At 41.4% G+C, this 17242-nt stretch overlaps 1 protein-coding gene across 3 annotated transcripts in view; it reads left to right on the forward strand.

Moving 5' to 3' along the window:
- The window catches only part of RBMS3 (RNA binding motif single stranded interacting protein 3), a 631327-nt gene that overhangs the window by 549795 nt on the left and 64290 nt on the right, over window positions 1–17242 (forward strand). For all 3 annotated transcript variants that reach the window (XM_054160933.1, XM_009898327.2, XM_054160934.1), the window contains 3 exons: window positions 4125–4171; window positions 12664–12760; window positions 16621–16671. In XM_054160933.1, coding sequence (XP_054016908.1) covers window positions 4125–4171; window positions 12664–12760; window positions 16621–16671 — 195 coding nt within the window. The remainder of the gene's footprint in view (window positions 1–4124; window positions 4172–12663; window positions 12761–16620; window positions 16672–17242) is intronic.

Below are 17242 nucleotides of genomic sequence, written 5' to 3' on the forward strand. Positions count from 1 at the left end.
GAGGTCATTGCTGAAGTACTGGGACAGATTCTGCTGCTCTCTCTGTGTGCAGTGTGGATATGCAGATGAGTGTCTATTCTTTCATATTTTGTGCTCACCAGGCTCACAATAGCGTCCCTTAGTCCTAGCACTAAAAATATGTAATGGATGTCAGGCAAATGCATCAAGAATGGAGTATGTGCAGTTTCCTTGCACCCACACAGGCCTGGGGCACGAGGGGTTTAGAGGGCAAGCTGAAGGTCTGTGTGTGACCAAGTACTTAAAATGTCCATGAGACAAGTAGTTGAAAGTGATGTAAATGTGTTGAAAGTCTCACGTGGACACTGAGCAGTTAGGGCTCCAGTGGAAGAGCTGCTGCAGTTTAGCCTTTCTGTAACCTCATTCTCTTTATGTCAAAGAAACTAAAATAAGGGCAAGTGCTCACTTTCCCTTTTCCTTCCATCCCTCCTGTGCTGGTTACCACTTTGTCCCTCAGGTGACACTATGGCGAACCCTGGCATATAGCAATCCAGTTGTGATCCAGGCAGCTCTAAAAAGACAGGAAATTACATATCAACTTGAGATTTTTATTTCCCCCCCCTGCCAGGGAAGTGACAGAGCACAGGAACAGGCTGCCCAGAGAGGTTGTGGAGTCTCCTTCATTAGAAATCTTCAAAACCCACCTGGACATGTGTGGCCTGCCCTAAGCAGTCCTGCTTTTCAGGGGAGGTTGGACTCGATGATCTCTGGAGTTTCCTTCCAACCCCTATTCTGTGATTCTATGACTGGTGGATCTAGAAACTCACTTATTTAGAAAGTCTGAATCTCTCCCAAGGGATTAAGTGGGATTTTTTTTTTTCGTTGGTGTTGAGCAGATGTGATGGGATGTTAAAATGTCAACAACTTGATTTATATAGAGTATCTTAAGTTTGTTTTGTTGTGGGTTTGGGTTTTTTTTACTTCTTAGAACTAATTCGTCTGTCCCTCTAGGGCTTGTACATACTATTTAAGTTGTTGTTACCAGCACAAGAATATAAAGGGAGAGCAATAACAAATTTTACAAGTGTTGAAAAGAGAAAGGAAAATAAAAGAAGATTTTTTTCCACTAAAATGTATTGCAGGCAAAAAGTGTGTATGATGTTAAAGTTTTATTGTCTCTCTTTTGCGATGACCTGTATACATTTTTATTAGTAATTAATGCAACCTCATCAGACAATGTAGTATGTTGAGAATGTATAAGACATGAAAATAGAAAAACAGATTAAGTAAATCTTCCAAGAAGGCAAATGGCAACCTGGCCTGCATCAAGAATAGTGTGGCCAGCAGGAGCAGGGAATTCATTGTGCCCCTGTACTCAGCACTGGTTAGGCCACACCTTGAGCACTGTGTCCAGTTCTGGGCCCCTCAGCTCAGGAAAGACATTGAGTTGCTGGAACGTGTCCAGAGAAGGGCAACAAAGCTGGGGAGGGGCTTGGAGCACAAGCCCTATGAGGAGAGGCTGAGGGAGCTGGGGTTGCTTAGCCTGGAGAAGAGGAGGCTCAGGGCAGACCTTATTGCTGTATACAACTACTTGAAGGGAGGTTGTAGCCAGGAGGGGGGTTGGTCTCTTCTCCCAGGCAACCAACACCAGAACAAGAGGAAACAGTCTCAAGCTGTGCCAGGGGAAGTTTAGGCTCGAGGTGAGGAGAAAGTTCTTCACAAAGAGAGTCATTAGCCACTGAAATGTGCTTCCCAGGGAGGTGGTGGAGTCACCATCCCTGGAGGTGTTCAAGAGGGGATTGGACATGGCAATTGGTGCCATGGTTTAGTCGTGAAGTCTGGGGTGACAGGTTGGACTTGATGATCTTTGAGCTCTCTTCCAACCTTGGTGATTCTGTGATTCCCTTATGATTCTCTGAGATTATTTATTTTTTACATAAAAATTAGCAGCAAATGAGGTCAATGTAAATTTAATTCTTTAACTTTTTAAACTTGCAGATTTATTTTTATTTTAAATAATGAAAGCATTTGATAACAATAGCCCTGTGTTCTTGGCCTTGAGTCTCTTAAATTAGCTTCAGCTTGTGTGATAGTGCATATTTTATCAAAACAGTGGCATTTGCAATAAGTGAAGTATTTGTCCTAGTATCTGCTTTAAAGGATAATGAGAAAAATATACTAATTTAACGCTGCCATGTAGTTTTTTATTGTTTTGGATATGTAAGGTAGCCTGAAGCCTACCCTTTCAAATCAGAAGTTATTTTTGGCCTCTGGAAACTTGGACCATCTCCTCTTAGACTGCTGTGCAGCTGCCAGGCTCACCTGGCTCTTGCAGGAGCATTGCCTGAACTCATCACCAGAGGATTTACCCTGGCTGCTCATCTGCCTGCATGGGAGCCAGCCAAACCTAAATGCTTCCCTGACCTGTGTGAGCAGCCATCTGGAAGTGGGCAGATGCCATTACTTGAAAGTACTTCGGTATATGGGTCCTGGGGTGTTAAAAGCTCCCACCAGGAGTGCAGACCCTGCCGCATGATTGGTAAAGCACCTGTCCTTGAAGCAAATGCTGCTGTCTCCTGTCTCAGGCAACAAGCATGTGTGATCTATATAGTTAACAGGAAGAAATACAGTGCCTTGGAATGGGATAGTGCCATGGTAATTTTTCAGCTTCTCCCAAAGAGAGAGCAGGACCTTGAACAGTGGAGGTATTTTCCTCTCTGCTTCCAGCCCCATATAAATTGAGATCTTTTCCCATCTCCTGGTAATGTCTTGCATCACTAAGTATTTCGCAAAGTGGGGGAATAAATAAGGAAGACAAAAATACGAAGCAAATTCATTATGTGGGAAGAGAGACTGTCAGTTGTGGAAAAATCTGATCTTTCCCACAGGGCCTAGACTGCCATCTTGGAGCATAAGGTTGAGTGGGAGATTCAGTCTTCAGTGCTGGTCTCTCCCTGCCTTTCCTGTGGTACCTGTGAAAGTGGCTGTGAATGGAGGCAATGGTGACAGTTGTTAACTGGACAGTGTTTTGAGACTGCCAAATCCTTTTAGACAGGTCACCATCTGTCTGGTGGTGAATGGCAATTGAAAAGCTCTCTGTAGCACCATTAACAAATTATTTTACTTTCCAGATCTCTGAAGCATTTTAAAAGCCTTGATTAAAAGATCAAGCACATTTTTTTTTTCTTTTCTAATTTTTGTTATTTTTTTTGCTTAGTCTTCTGCTGCATAGGCCATTGTATTTCTTGTCTCACTGTAAATACAAGTGACAGCCCACAGAAATGGTGGATAGCTGGGATTATAGAGGGTGTGGCCTTTGTGGGAAAGATGAGATTCCTTACTGAGAACTTCTCATGAAGTTTGCTTTAAAATATTTACCAGCTACCTGTCTCAGAGGCAACAGCAAGATTTGGCCTGGTCTTACTATAATGAGCTATTGGATGTAATATGCACTGATAGACTAGAATAGAGTAGAATTAACCAGGTTGGAAAAGACCTTCGAGATCATTGAGTCCAACCTATCACTCAACACCGTCTAATCAACTAAACCATGGCACCAAGCACCCCATCCAGTCTCTTCTTAAACACCTCCAGTGATGGTGACTCCACCACCTCCCTGGGCAGCCCATTCCAATGGCCAATCACTCTTTCTGGGAAGAACTTCTTCCTAACATCCAGCCTAAACCTCCCCTGGTGCAGCTTGAGACTGCGTCATCTTGTTCTGGTGCTGGTTGCCTGGGAGAAGAGACCACTGTCAACTCAACATCTTTCGTAAACTGAGGGGCCCAGAACTGGACACAGTACTCAAGGTGTGGCCTAACCAGTGCTGAGTACAAGGGCAGAATGATCTCACTGATATTGGTGCAACGAACACACCATTTGCCCTATCTGTTATGGAGAGATGATAACCAACATACTGCACAGATCTGTTTCTCAGGCATCTCTCAGGCAGGGGAAGTAGCCAATCTGCCCATGCTGCATTGGGCCATCCGACCTGCCCTGGAGAATTTAGATTTCTGTCCAAGCTATGTTCAGTTCATATTCATATTGGCTTAGAATATGCTTAATGTCTCTCTCTCTCTTCCTTTTTTCCTTTTTTTTTTTTTCTCTCTCCTTATATTTTTCTGCAGTAATAGTAAAAATCTGTTTTCCTTCCTTATGTGCAGGCCGGCATGGCTTTGACTTATGATCCAACAGCTGCTATACAGAATGGGTAAGGAATGCATGTTTTCTTATGCCTTTCTTAAAATTATTTTGAATGCCACCTTCTGTTTTCTCTTTCTATGGTAAAACTTATTCAGAAGCAAATTCATTCAGTCATATTTTTGTCTGAGGCGTGTAATGCTACACTGTCAAGTTCTTCTGTTACTTTCCCTTTTGTTTTTATGCCCTCTTGTTTGCAATATCCATTTGAATGGGAAGTTGTTTTTCCTAATAGTTTCCATCTCTATTTGGCAAATGTTAGTGGACCTCTTTTTCAGTTTCTCTCTGTCATGAAGTGGAAAACAGTAAAATTTCCCTTTGCTTTTGTTAAAATAATCATTGACGATTCCGACGTGTTTTGGATAGTAGAGCTGTTACTTCATCTGGGATTCTCTCTACAGGCCAGCTGGCTTCCACAGCATTGTCTGAATAAAATTATAGAATCATAGAATGTTAGGAGGTGGAAGGGACCTCTTCAGAGATTATGAAGTCCAACCCCCCTGCTTAGAAATGCCCAACAGGTAGAATGCATTGTGTGTAAGCAGATGGGATTTTGGGGGGCAAAATTCTGAGCAACACTCTTCATTTCTCAGCTACCATTTGCAGACACAAAGAATAGTAAATTTCTGTCAATTTTAGCAGAGATGTTACATCACTGTATTGTTTACCTGCATGATTCCATTTCCAGGTATTGCATGAACCTTGAAATCTAGCTATCCTTTCAGACTGAGTAACATTAATCTGAAGAGAAGGAGGAGGTTCACCCATAAACTCTTGGACAGTCTCTTTTTGATCAGTGAAATGTTTGATATGATTATTAAATTCCATGCTGACTCCCATATGTGTTCTCCAGCTGAAGGGATGAATGTATTGATACAGATGAGAATGAGTTTGTTAATTTTTTCTGAAATAGTTGTTAAGGAACTGGTAATAGAAGCAGCACATTCCAATGGCTAACAACTCTCTCTGGGAAGAACTTTCTCCTCACCTCCAGCCTAAACTTCCTCTGGCACAGCTTGAGACTCTGTCCTCTTGGTCTGGTGCTGATTGCCTGGGAGAAGAGACCAACCCCCTCCTGGCTACAACCTCCCTTCAGGTGGTTGTAGACAGCAATAAGGTCTCCCCTGACCCTCCTCTTCTCCAGGCTAAACAATCCCAGCTCCCTCAGCCTCTCCTCATAAGCCTTGTGCTCAAGGCCTCTCACCAGCTTCATTGGACTTGATGATCTTTAAGGTCTCTACCAACCTTGGTGATTCTGTGATTAACATTCCCAGTAGGTCAAAAAAAAAAAAAAAAAAGTAGTAAAAACCAACTGTAATGGTTAGTTTATTATGATTAATTGCCCTTAACAAGCAGTAGCTTTGCAGGACTCATGACAATCCCATGTTGTGGAAGAAGCAGCCAAACCTGAGCAACCAGAAAAAAAGAGGGGGGTTGTAGAGAGTTTCAGAATTCTCCAGTTCTCTTTTTTGTGTTCTGACTTCCCAAATGAGTATTTTTTTTTTCTAACATCATACTTTTCAGATGACTGTAGTCTATAAATAAACCCATTACTAGTTCATAATCCACCAGCTTTTCATCCAGACAACTGGCTTCCATTTGAAATTAATTCCTGCATGCCAGTTGCATTAATGTTTTGGAAACTAATTGTACTTCAATTTTTAATTTTTTTTTCATTATGAAAGTTCTTTCAGAAAAAGTCATTATTTGCATTGAAAAGTACCAATACTGCTCAGGTGTTCAGGCTGCTCAGATGGTTTGATTCATGCAATTGTTTGAACACACTGTCACTGATCACTGGGAAAAGAAATAGTAGCCACTGGAGAATTTCAACTCCTTTCATTTGTAAAGCATGAAATAAACTACATCTTTGGGTATCTCTCTAAGAGTTGTCACTCATAATCACGAGGCATAACCATCACAAGAAATTGTGGCCATGGTGAAAGATACCTAAAGGCTCTTACATGCTGTGAAGTGAATAGAATAGAATACAATGCAATGCAATGCAATACAATACAATACAATACAATACAATACAATTAACCAGGTTGGAAAAGACCTACGAGATTATCAAGTCCAACCTATCACCCAACACCATCATAACTAAACCATGGCACCAAGTGCCTCATCCAGTCTCCTCCTAAACACCTCCAGTGATGGTAATTCCACCACCTCCCTGAGCAATGACCAATCACTCTTTCTGGGAAGAACTTCTTCCTAACATCCAGTCTAAACCTCCCCTGGTGCAGCTTGAGACTGTGTCCTCTTGTTCTGGTGCTGGTTGCCTGGGAGAAAGACCAGCCCCCACCTGGCTACAACCTCCCTTCAGGTAGTTGTAGAGAGCAAGAAGGTCTCCCCTGAGCCTCCTCTTCTCCAGGCTGAGCAGCCCCTGGTCCCTCAGCCTCTCCTCATAGGGCTTGTGCTCCAAGCCCCTTCCCAGATTTGTTGCCCTTTTCTGGACATGTTCCAGCAACTGAACATCTTTCCTAAACTGAGGGGCCCAGAACTGGACACAGTACTCAAGGTGTGGCCTAACAAATGCTGAGTACAGGGAACAGCTTAACTTAATCATCAGTGAAGAGATGGTTGGCAAACACATTGCTCTTTCTCATGACAAGGACAGCCTGGAAGCTAGTACAAAGCTACTGCTTTGAAGTCCCTTTCTGTTAACGTATCTATACCCACCCTGTGGGTAAAATGCTGCATAATACTTTGACAGTAGGATGGACCAAGCTGTAAATGTTTTCATGGAGCAATGTTAGCCAAAGGTCTGTAAAATAAAGACCAGTAACTTGTAGCAGGCCTGTTCAGTGAACCAGTCAGGCTAAGCAGGTCCTGATCCTGCACACAACTCGGGACTTGATGATGTGCTGTGATAAGCACAATTCTCTCAGTCCTTTGGGTGCCCACCAGTGTGGACCTTAGTGAATTGAAGTTGGAGGTGGGAAATGGAAAGATACCCAACCCAAGGTGAAGGTGCACGTACACATCACTAATAAAACTTAAAAAGAAAGATTAAGTACTCACGATGATGTCTAACAGAGCTCTTCCTAGAGTTTATAGATGTGTTTTGATGCATGTAAATTGCTAAATCCATGCAGGATTATGTGAGGGACAAAAGCCCACTAGAGAGTTAGGTCTCTACAGGTGCCATGGGGTGGTGCTTAAAATTTGCAGTTCCTTAAGAGGTTTGGATTATATTAGGCTTTGAGTTAGGGCATATTTAAAACTCAGGGAAGAATCTAGATTCTTGTATTTTGCCCAGATGAAACAACTGCAAGTGTAGAGTCTTGCACCTGGGAAGGAACAACTCCATGCACCAGTATAGGTTGGGGACAGACCTGCTGGAGAGCAGTGAAGGTGAAAGGGACCTGGGGGTCTTGGTGGATGGAAGTTGAGGCATAGGAAGTTTCATGTAAATATGAGGAAAACAATTTTCACTGTGTGGGTGACAGAAGACTGGAACAGGCTGCCCAGGGGGCTTGTGTTCTCTCCCTCCCTGGAGATATTCAAAACTCGCCTGGATGCATTCCTGTGTAATCTGGTGTAGGTGATACTGCTCTGGCAGCGGAGGGTGGACTAGATGATCTTTTGAGGTCCCTTCCAGCCCCTGAAATTCTGTGATTCTGTGAAAAGGCAGGTTCTCATTGCTCATGATGTAGTACTATCTTTTTTATTACTGCATATTTGCCTTGAAATCTATAGCAGGAATAAAACAAAAGAGAGCGAGAGAAAGGCTTTCACTAAAAATATCTAAGATATTTTCCCTACAAAGGGATAGATCATTTTCTTCTATTACTTTGTGAAGCATGATTCTCCATTTCATTATATTGGTTTTATGCCCATGTAACTCTATTTAAGCATCCAGCGGAGTTACATCAGCATAAAACTGGTATATTGGAGTGGAGAATCTGTCCCGTAGTGTACCGTAGCGTTGCAGTATGAGTGTGCGGTATGAGTATGTGTGGTAACCACACACTTCAGCAGAGAAGCTCTTTTTCCCTGCCAATCTCTCTGTGCCTTTTTTTGTTTCATAATCAGCCTTTTCTGAATTGCATTTACAAATGTACTCAGATTTTATTTTGGGGAGTAGTGTGCCTGTTGTAATACGCTATTGATTTTTCACTTTGTGTTTTAGTGGTTTAATGTGCTCATACACAGAGCAAAATAGAGCTCTTGTACTTGCACTGTAAGAATGCTCATTTAAAATGTTCCTGAGGCTTGAGTCCTTCTGGCCATTAAGATTGCCATGTACTATATCAGTTTCAAATCTGATATCTGGGGGACTATACTGTGCATTTGCTGGCCAATGGGCTCTGTGTTCAGAGAGGTCTTTTCCATCTCAAACATCTGACTGTGTGGCTTATTGCAACAGAAAATTGCTGCCTTGATAATGCTTGGTAACACTCTTACATTATGTGAGCCCCAGGATACTATTTATGAATCTAACTTTTTCAGTACTGCCCGCAGGCATGAGGCACGAGCAAATGGTGTTTATTGCAGTGCAAATAGGATCTTGCTCTTGTGCAGATTTTGTGTGTGGAAGCTTGCACATTTCCCCATAGGATGGGAACCATATGGAATTTTTTTTCTCTATTATTTTGGCAGGGAAATAGCGACCAGACGCTACAGATAATGCAGTCCCCAAATGGGGGAGGAGGGGTTATGTAGGAGGGGAGTATGTGCTTTGTCTGTTAAGTAACAGAAACTGTTCTTAAAGCATTGACTGCGTGCACGACATACTGGGAATGTGGTTCCTTTTTAGAATCTCCAAAAGACATTTTATTTTGAGCCCTTTGTACAGCCCTCTTCAGGAACATCCAGAAACATCCTTTTGCCTCCTAGGGATGAGTTTTTCTTATGCTTATGGAATCCAGGCATATTTAAAAGATCTATTTTTAGTACAAGGACAACATCATTTTTGCTTCACCCCTGCCACCTGCCTTTCTTTGCTTTTGCTTCTAGCATTGCAGTTGCAGCTGGGGAGCAGGAACACTGGTTTGTGTCTGCAAAAGCCTGTATAAGGATGTAAATTGCATTTGTGGAAATGCAGCTGAGCCTTTTGGAGACCTCTCCTTAGGTCAGTGTCAGGGGTTGTGTTGTATCTGCTGCTGGTATTCAATCCCATGCTGCTGTCAGGACAGCTTCAAAATGAAAATGCTGTCTGAAGCAAAGTATAATGGGGCTTGAAGTTCAGATTGTAATATGAGAGGCCTCCTGTTCTGTTTGCTGCTTTTGGGTTCCAGGTCTGTGGGTGTTAATCTCTTCCATTGGGATGGCAGTGGAATGGGGAGGAGTGGAGGTTCATTAGCTCACTGGCTTCTGCTAATGCTTTTCTGCATTTTGCTGCACTTTTTCTGCAAATAGGCTGAGGTAATTTTGCATTGTATTATCTCATTGTTCTCATTAAATCTCTTTATCTCATACTGGGTTTTTTTGTGTTACTTTCCCTCACTTCTGTGTGGGGAAGTACAATACCAGATACTGTACATTTTAATGCCAGGAAACATGGGGACATAACTGAATATGTCTAAAATGAATCAAAGTCAGTATAATTTATATCTCTTCCTTCTCCTCTTTCTGATGTACATATTCCCATGACCGAGAGACCTGGTTACAACTTGGACTTAGTTACAGCAGGCATCTTCCACCTCCTTTCACCTCTCCCTGAGCTTAAAGATTGGGGGGAAAAAAATGAATGTCAAGGTTAGCAGCTGTAGACCTTGTTGGGATCTTGCAGGTCACTTTTGCATTTTTTATTCTCCTGTCTTTTAGTAGGTTCCCAGCTTGTCACTTATGCCAGTTATGTATTAGGCCATTAGCCTATTTGTATGTAAAGGTAATTTGGAGAGGTGCCTCTGTGTCCTATTGTTGAGAACATGTTGAGCCCTTTTTGTGAGCAGTCCCCACCAGGGCAGTGCATGGCTCCAGAACTGTGAAAGCTTGGACATCCTGTGCCTAAAGGGGACTTCTCTTGAGTCTGTCCCCAGCAAGGACAGCCCTATCCTCAAAATACCACTGTACTTCACCTATGACAAAGGTACCCACAACTTTTTTGTCTCAGGTCCCACAAGTGGCACTGTGGCAGGGAGACAATTTGTCTCTGGGTGTAAGGGATTCCCAGTTGCAAACCTACAGGCTCTTAAAGTGACTTGGATTGTTCACCTCGATTTATTATTACTAAAATTTAAATATATGAACTGGATTTTCTCACATTGTCATTTGCTGCTTCAGATTTTCTTCCTTTCCCTTCTCTGATGCTCTGATGCAAGACTTCCCACAGTATAGGTGACTATCCTGATAGAGTGTTTTATTTGATACTTATTTGAAGACATACTATGACAGATAAATGGTATTGGCAGGGGTGTTGGAAGGGTTGCATTTTTCTCATTACCAGAGTGTGTATTCCACAAGCTTATGCACTACTCGTATAACTGCATCTCTAAGCTAATACTGAAATGGTTAGCTATCTGTCAAGTTCTTGGCTTAGCACACAATTTCTGTAAATTTGATAGTATTTGCTGGGATTTATTGGACAGTTTATTCCAAAGAGTCGGCACTACTTCCAAATGGAAAGTTGTTTCTCTCTACACTTGTCTTTGTCTGAGCAGTTCACACATGGTAGAAACACAGCATCAGTGTGTCAGGCTGGTGGACAGAATAAAAACAGAATGAACAAAAATGTGTTGTTTTCTCAAAAGAGATTGTATACTATACTTCAGTTTAAGGGGTTTCTATGTACTTCTATACATTATACATTTTACCCATAGAGTAATTTCTATCAGTCTGCCATTATTTTCATCTGCTGCATGCAGTTTCTTAATTCATCCATGTGGCAACAGCATAGTCAGAATCACACAGAATCACCAAGGTTGGAAGAGACCTGGAGAAGACTTGCATAGTGTATGCATTGTGCTAATGCCACGGATGAACCCAGCTAGTACTGCAAAAATCTTTTCTTCTGCAATGTTGCATAAACAACATTTGATACAAGCAGTGGGATAAAAATGCCTCTAAGTTCTCATAATAGAATATATATAAAAATGGGCAAAGGCACAGTTTTAAAATAGTCTCTGTGTGAGCATTGTAAGGGCAGATAAACGTTCCTAAAATAGCAATATATTTCTATTAAACAAAAAAATCACTCAGACGCCACCTGCTGCTTTTGGCATTTAGAAATCTTATTTGGAATAGAAAGAACAAATGATTGCTTCTCTGTCTCCTCTCTTAACTTTGAATGTTTCCATCCCATTGGTTGGATGAAGTCAGTGGTGATTTGAGCCTGCATCCAGAATGAATGCAGCCAGTCTGAACTAGGCTGATTAGTACTAAATCCAGGATGCCAGGGTGATCAGGAAATAAAACACTTGTTTAAATACAAGCAATTATTTTTTTGTTTCATGACACTTGTGGAAAGCTGCTGTTGATTGCCTCAGCATGGGGAGAAAAACAAAAAAAAAAACCAAACATAAAAAGACAGGGAGTGTAATTCACTTCACTGTTACAGAGAGACTGTATGTAAAAAAATCTGTTACTTTTAAGACTGGTGCACCCCATACGAGAAGGATCTGTGTGAGGTTTAAACTGGACAAGAGGACGTTGCACAAGAGTGTTTCTCTCTCTGAGTCTAAAAGATTATCATTTTGACAGCTGTAAGACCATAAACATTACTTTTTGAAGCAATTTTATTTGTGTAGTTTATAGCTAAAACTGAAAAAAAAAGAACAAATGCAGAAACCTTTACAAGCATGTATCTTAAGTACTTATGCAATCCACCAGCAGTAGTATTTTCCAAGTGATAATTTCATCAATAATCATTAACTGACAGGGAAGGGGAAGGAGTATGACATTTATTACTATCAGCCAAGATACAGTGCAACTTTTATTCATAGCATGCAACAATGGAACGAAAACCAACAAAATTTGGGCTCTTAGGTGCTGCTTGGGGCATTTATACTCATAATTCCTGACACATTACCCCAGGAGGTGGTTTTTTTGCTCTCTGCCTAGATTAATATGAACATTTTAGCATGAGATTTTGTAGCCATCCCTTAATAAAATAATTCAGGCATGTATCTAGAATGTGTTATTCTCAGCACTGCAGCATTAAGATCTGAAAAGAAAACAGCACTGCATGTGAAAATCAAATCAGTAATATTGTCTTCGATGTCACGTTCCTTCCACTAGCTAGCACTCCATAAAATCAGCTGTCGCTGCATTTCAGATAATTATATCTTGTATCATGAAGTTCTATATTTGTGCTAGTTCAAGTGAAAAAAAAATAGGTTTGGGGAAAATATTCCTCCTCCTTTCCATTTTCAAGTTCTGTTCAGTGGAGCCATCACATCTTCTTTATTGTGGTTTTTGGGAATAGACAGATGTAATTACCTGCAGAGACTTTGCCTTTGCTCTGAAGGCAGTGAACTGACTACTCAGAGCCTAGCAGTCAAAAGGTGCAAAAAAAAAAATAAAATATATCTTGCTTTTGTTCTTTGTTTGCAGATTTTATTCCTCACCGTACAGTATTCCAACAAACCGCATGATTCCACAGACATCAATCACGCCATTCATTGCTGCTTCCCCTGTCTCCACATATCAGGTACGTCAGCTCCGCGCGGCTGCTGTCTTTACCAGTTAATTATGTTTGGGATATGGATGAAGGCAGAGTGTATACCACAGAAAACCGTGTAAGCCCCTCCACTCTTGAGTCACACTTTCAACAAAAGACTTTCTAGTAGCATTCAGGTATGATGTAGCATAGGGTATAAGTGTTTCCTGCCTTCTTTATGCTAGCAATGAAAGCTACTGTGATTCTTTTTATTATTTATTTCAGCCAGCTTCTCCAGCAAACAGCATTTGGCTTCATTTCCAGTTGACAACAGCAGAGGCTTATCATTTTTGTTGGAGTGTTTTGTCATTTTGGCTCCCCTTCACTAACCAAAAGATTCTTTTAAGTGCATTTTGTAATAATTTGACTGCATCATATTTTGACCTTTAGATCTTAGCTATATTTGCTCCAATAACAGCATCCTTCAAAAGTTCTCATTCTTGTCTATTATACCTCTGACAAAGCAAGTTACTTGAGAATAACTGTCCTAGCCTTCTTTAGTCTCCCACACATTATGTTGTTCAGAATTTCTCTTTTAGCATGCCTCACACAGATCACCACTGGGAGATTGAAAAAAATCAATTTTCATGGTCACTGGACCCCAGACAGCCTCCAACGACCACATCTCCCACCAGCCCTTCTCTATTGGTAAAAAGAAGGTCAAGCAAAGCCTTACCCCTGGTAGGCTCACACAGCAGCTATGATAAGAATCTGTCCTCCACGCACTCTAAGAACCTTCTAGACTGCCTCCTCTCTACTGTGTTAAGTTCCCAGCAGGTATCAGGCAGGTTAAAATTGCCCATAAGAGCAAGGTCTGGTGATCTTGAGACAGCCTCTAGCTGCCTATGGAATAATTCATCAACTTGCTTCATCCTGGTTGGGTGGTCTATAACAGACTCCAACCAGGATGTCTGCCTTGTTGGTCTCCCTCTAATTCTCACCCACAGGCCCTCAACCTGATCATCCTTGATCTCTGGTTTCCTGGCATCTAGTGCCTTCCTGATGTACAGGGCCACCCCTCCACCCCTTCTTCCTTGCCTGTCTCCCCTGACAAGCCTGTAGCCATCAATTACAGTGCTCCAGTCATGTGACTCATCCCACCATGTTTCCATGATGGCAACTATATCATAACTTTCCTGCTGCAACAAGGCTTCCAGCTCCTCTTGTTTGTTACCCATGCTTTGTGCATTAGTGTACATGCACTTCAGCTGGGCTGCCGATTTCACCCCTGACTTCAGCTTACCACCTCCAGACTCCTGTCTGGGGGGGACTGGTTTCAACCCCTTCCACCTTTGAATCTAATTTAAAGCCCTGTCAATGAGACCTGCCAACTCCCTTCCTAGAACCCTTTTCCCTTTGGGGGATAGGCCATTCTCATACACTAAGATCTTTCTCCCCATCTGGGACAGACGTACTCCATCTGTTGGTAGCTGACCTGCTGCCATAGAAAGTTCCCCAAGATCAAAAAAAACCCTAAAATTCTTTTGGTAGCACCAACCTCTGAGCCACTTGTTAATTACAGCTGCCCACCTGTTCCTTTCCATAGCAATTGTTATGTCCTTGCTTTCTGAGAGGGAAGTCAAACCCAGCTTGTATAGTTGTATTATTAGCCATTCTCTGGGAGCATATCACTTCATTCTGAAGCTGGTTACTGGCTGTACGCTTTTCCATTTCAGTTCTTTCTGTGCTGTAGCATCACTGCTCTTCCAATCCTGAGTACTACCTGAGATAAGCTACCCAAACTTGCGAAGTTGCACAGTGGGTTCTTCTTATCATTATGGTTGGTTTATTAGGTGAGGGTTTTTTTTAGATGCAATGCTACTGCTCACAGGTAATTCCAGGACATTGCATTGACACTTGTATTTTAAGCTAGATGTTCCAAGATAAATAATTCTAAGCTTTTTTTACTTTTGCCTTATCTAATTTTAGATGGTTATGTAGCACTTGCCAGATAAAAGTTGTTTTGGTGTGATCACTTCAGTAAATTTCTGTAAAAGGCAGCACCAAAGAAATGCCAGTGCCAGAGGCATGCAAGTGCAGCTCACATGCACTTTTCTCAGTAGCAAAGCTGGCTTAAGAGTTGTGTATCTTACCCCTTACTTAGGCCACTGAATTCAGGCCGCCAAGCCACTTATTCCTGTCACTGCTCCACAATTCACAGTTGCTCCCTTCTCCCGTCCTGACTTGAACCACACCATCACTTCATGGTTTGATGTATTTGCATGAAAAGCTGTTTTATTTTATTTAACCCCATATAATTCTCTGTAGATAGTGTAAGCCTACAGTCCTTTGGTCTGGCACAGAGGAGGTGCTGCAAGGTTCCATGAGTGGGAGTGATGAACAGCAAAATGTTTTGAGAACTCTAACATTTTAAATAGTGCAGATTCACATGAGAAAATGTTGCAGCATAGGTGTGTCTGCATTTGTGTGCACAGGGTTTGATTCCTGTTTCACTGAACTGGCTTAAAAAAAACACACATTGTACTTTGATAAACTTCAGCAAGTGTTGAAGCACACAGTCATACAACTAATTTTCACCACTGGCTTCATGAGCAAAATTACAGTACTTTTGAACAACTGGCACCTTGGAGCTTTCTTCTAGTTATCCCTGCTCATGCTCAGTCTGAGATGCTGCAAGCCCATCACTGTGAACTTGGAGATAACTGGTGAGGTGCCCAAAGAGGTCTGCAGCACAGCTGTAGTTTTTGTGTACTTCTGTCCAAACTGATGCAAAAGAAAGCTAGGATATGCAATTCTTGGGCTTGAATCTGAGTTATCATAGCATGCAGGCCATTCATGTTTAGCACAAGACAGAGCTGTGGCTCAGAGATGGTGCCACAAATATGCAAGCAATCCCATCTCTGTTGGTGAGAATAGAATAGAATAGAATAGAATAGAATAGAATAGAATAGAATAGAATAGAATAGAATAGAATAGAATAGAATAGAATAGAATAAACCAGGTTGGAAGAGACCTTCAAGATCATCATGTCCAACCCATCATCCAACACCATCTAATCAACTAAACCATGGCACCAAGCACCCCATCCAATCTCTTCCTAAACACCTCCAGTGATGGTGACTCCACCACCTCCCCAGGCAGCACATTCCAATGGGCAATCACTCTCTCTATGAAGAATTTCTTCCTAACATCCAGCCTAAACCTCCCCTGGCACAAATTGAAATGGTACATCCGTGGTATCTGTAACATATCAGAACAGCAAAAACTTTAGTAAGGCATATAAATTTGTAGTAGGAATGGACCCCAGAATGTCCAAGGTAAGAGCTGATCCTGGGGGGCAGGAACATCTAAAGCCAGCTTTGCCATGGAAGTTTTCAATTAGAATAAGCTTTTAAAAATCTGAATTAGAGCTGCAGTTCTTACTGGAAAGTGGAATAAATCTCTTTCTGAAATCTCTGAAAATCTTTGAAAGGTATAAGTTTGTACAGATACTTTTGAAAATAAACTTTGAGCATTTTATGTCTCCTGCACTGTGGGTTGAATGACATGCTCATAATTACATTGATGGATGAAAGCAACCAGAACAAATGAAAAAAAAAAAGAGCAACATAGAATATTGAAGACTGTTTTATGAGATAAAACTGTGTAGGTCATAGAAGTGGTGCAATCACTCAGATTTCTGACTTTGGTAGAAAACGTTATCAAATGAACTTTGAAAGTTTTTTTCCCTTTTTCCATAACTTTATGAAGGGTGAATTAATTTTGTGTTGAGTGACATAAGTCTTTAACCAAAATTATCTCTGAAGTTCTAATAGAAAAAGTTTTCTCAAGTAAATCTTCTCATTCTGTTCTAAATTTTTCTGTGCTAATTAAAAGTATTTGATACGCAGGTCCAGAGTACTTCATGGATGCCTCATCCACCATATGTTATGCAACCAACAGTAAGTGTATTATCATTTATATCCAGCTAAAAAGTGCCTGTGTTGTAGCCTCACTCTGCTTGTCAGCCACATTGAAGTCCTAGGTCATGTAAGAGCAGCCAGCTGCTACCTTTGACAAGAGTCCTCCCTCATAAAGATTCCACTTCCTTGTGGAGCACCATTTTGTTTAGTGAAAAGGGGAGTTTTCTAATTGCACCGATTGTATGAGAATAACAAGGTCTAGAGTGTTGCTTCAGAAGCTTTGCTTCAGGGACTGCAAGATAACTACATTCCTGCATACTTTGAATTTCCAGGATCAAAACGTTACCCCTCGCTTATATGCTTACCCATCAAAAGAGTCCTTTGTAGTTGTATATACATTTAAGGATCCTCAGTAACACGTTTCAAGTATTGGAAAATGGTAAACCACAGCTTTACAGAGTCTCTGCCAAGTCTGAATCTGCTTTATGTTTTGACCAGTCAACACCTATGTTTTTTTTTCTCCCCTGAGTAATTTATCATCTTGCATTAATTTGTAACTACCACTTAAAGCTGCATTACACTTCTACCCACATTCATTAGAAGCAGTGCA

The sequence above is a fragment of the Dryobates pubescens genome, chromosome 4 (assembly GCF_014839835.1).
Source record: "Dryobates pubescens isolate bDryPub1 chromosome 4, bDryPub1.pri, whole genome shotgun sequence".
NCBI lineage: Eukaryota > Metazoa > Chordata > Aves > Piciformes > Picidae > Dryobates > Dryobates pubescens.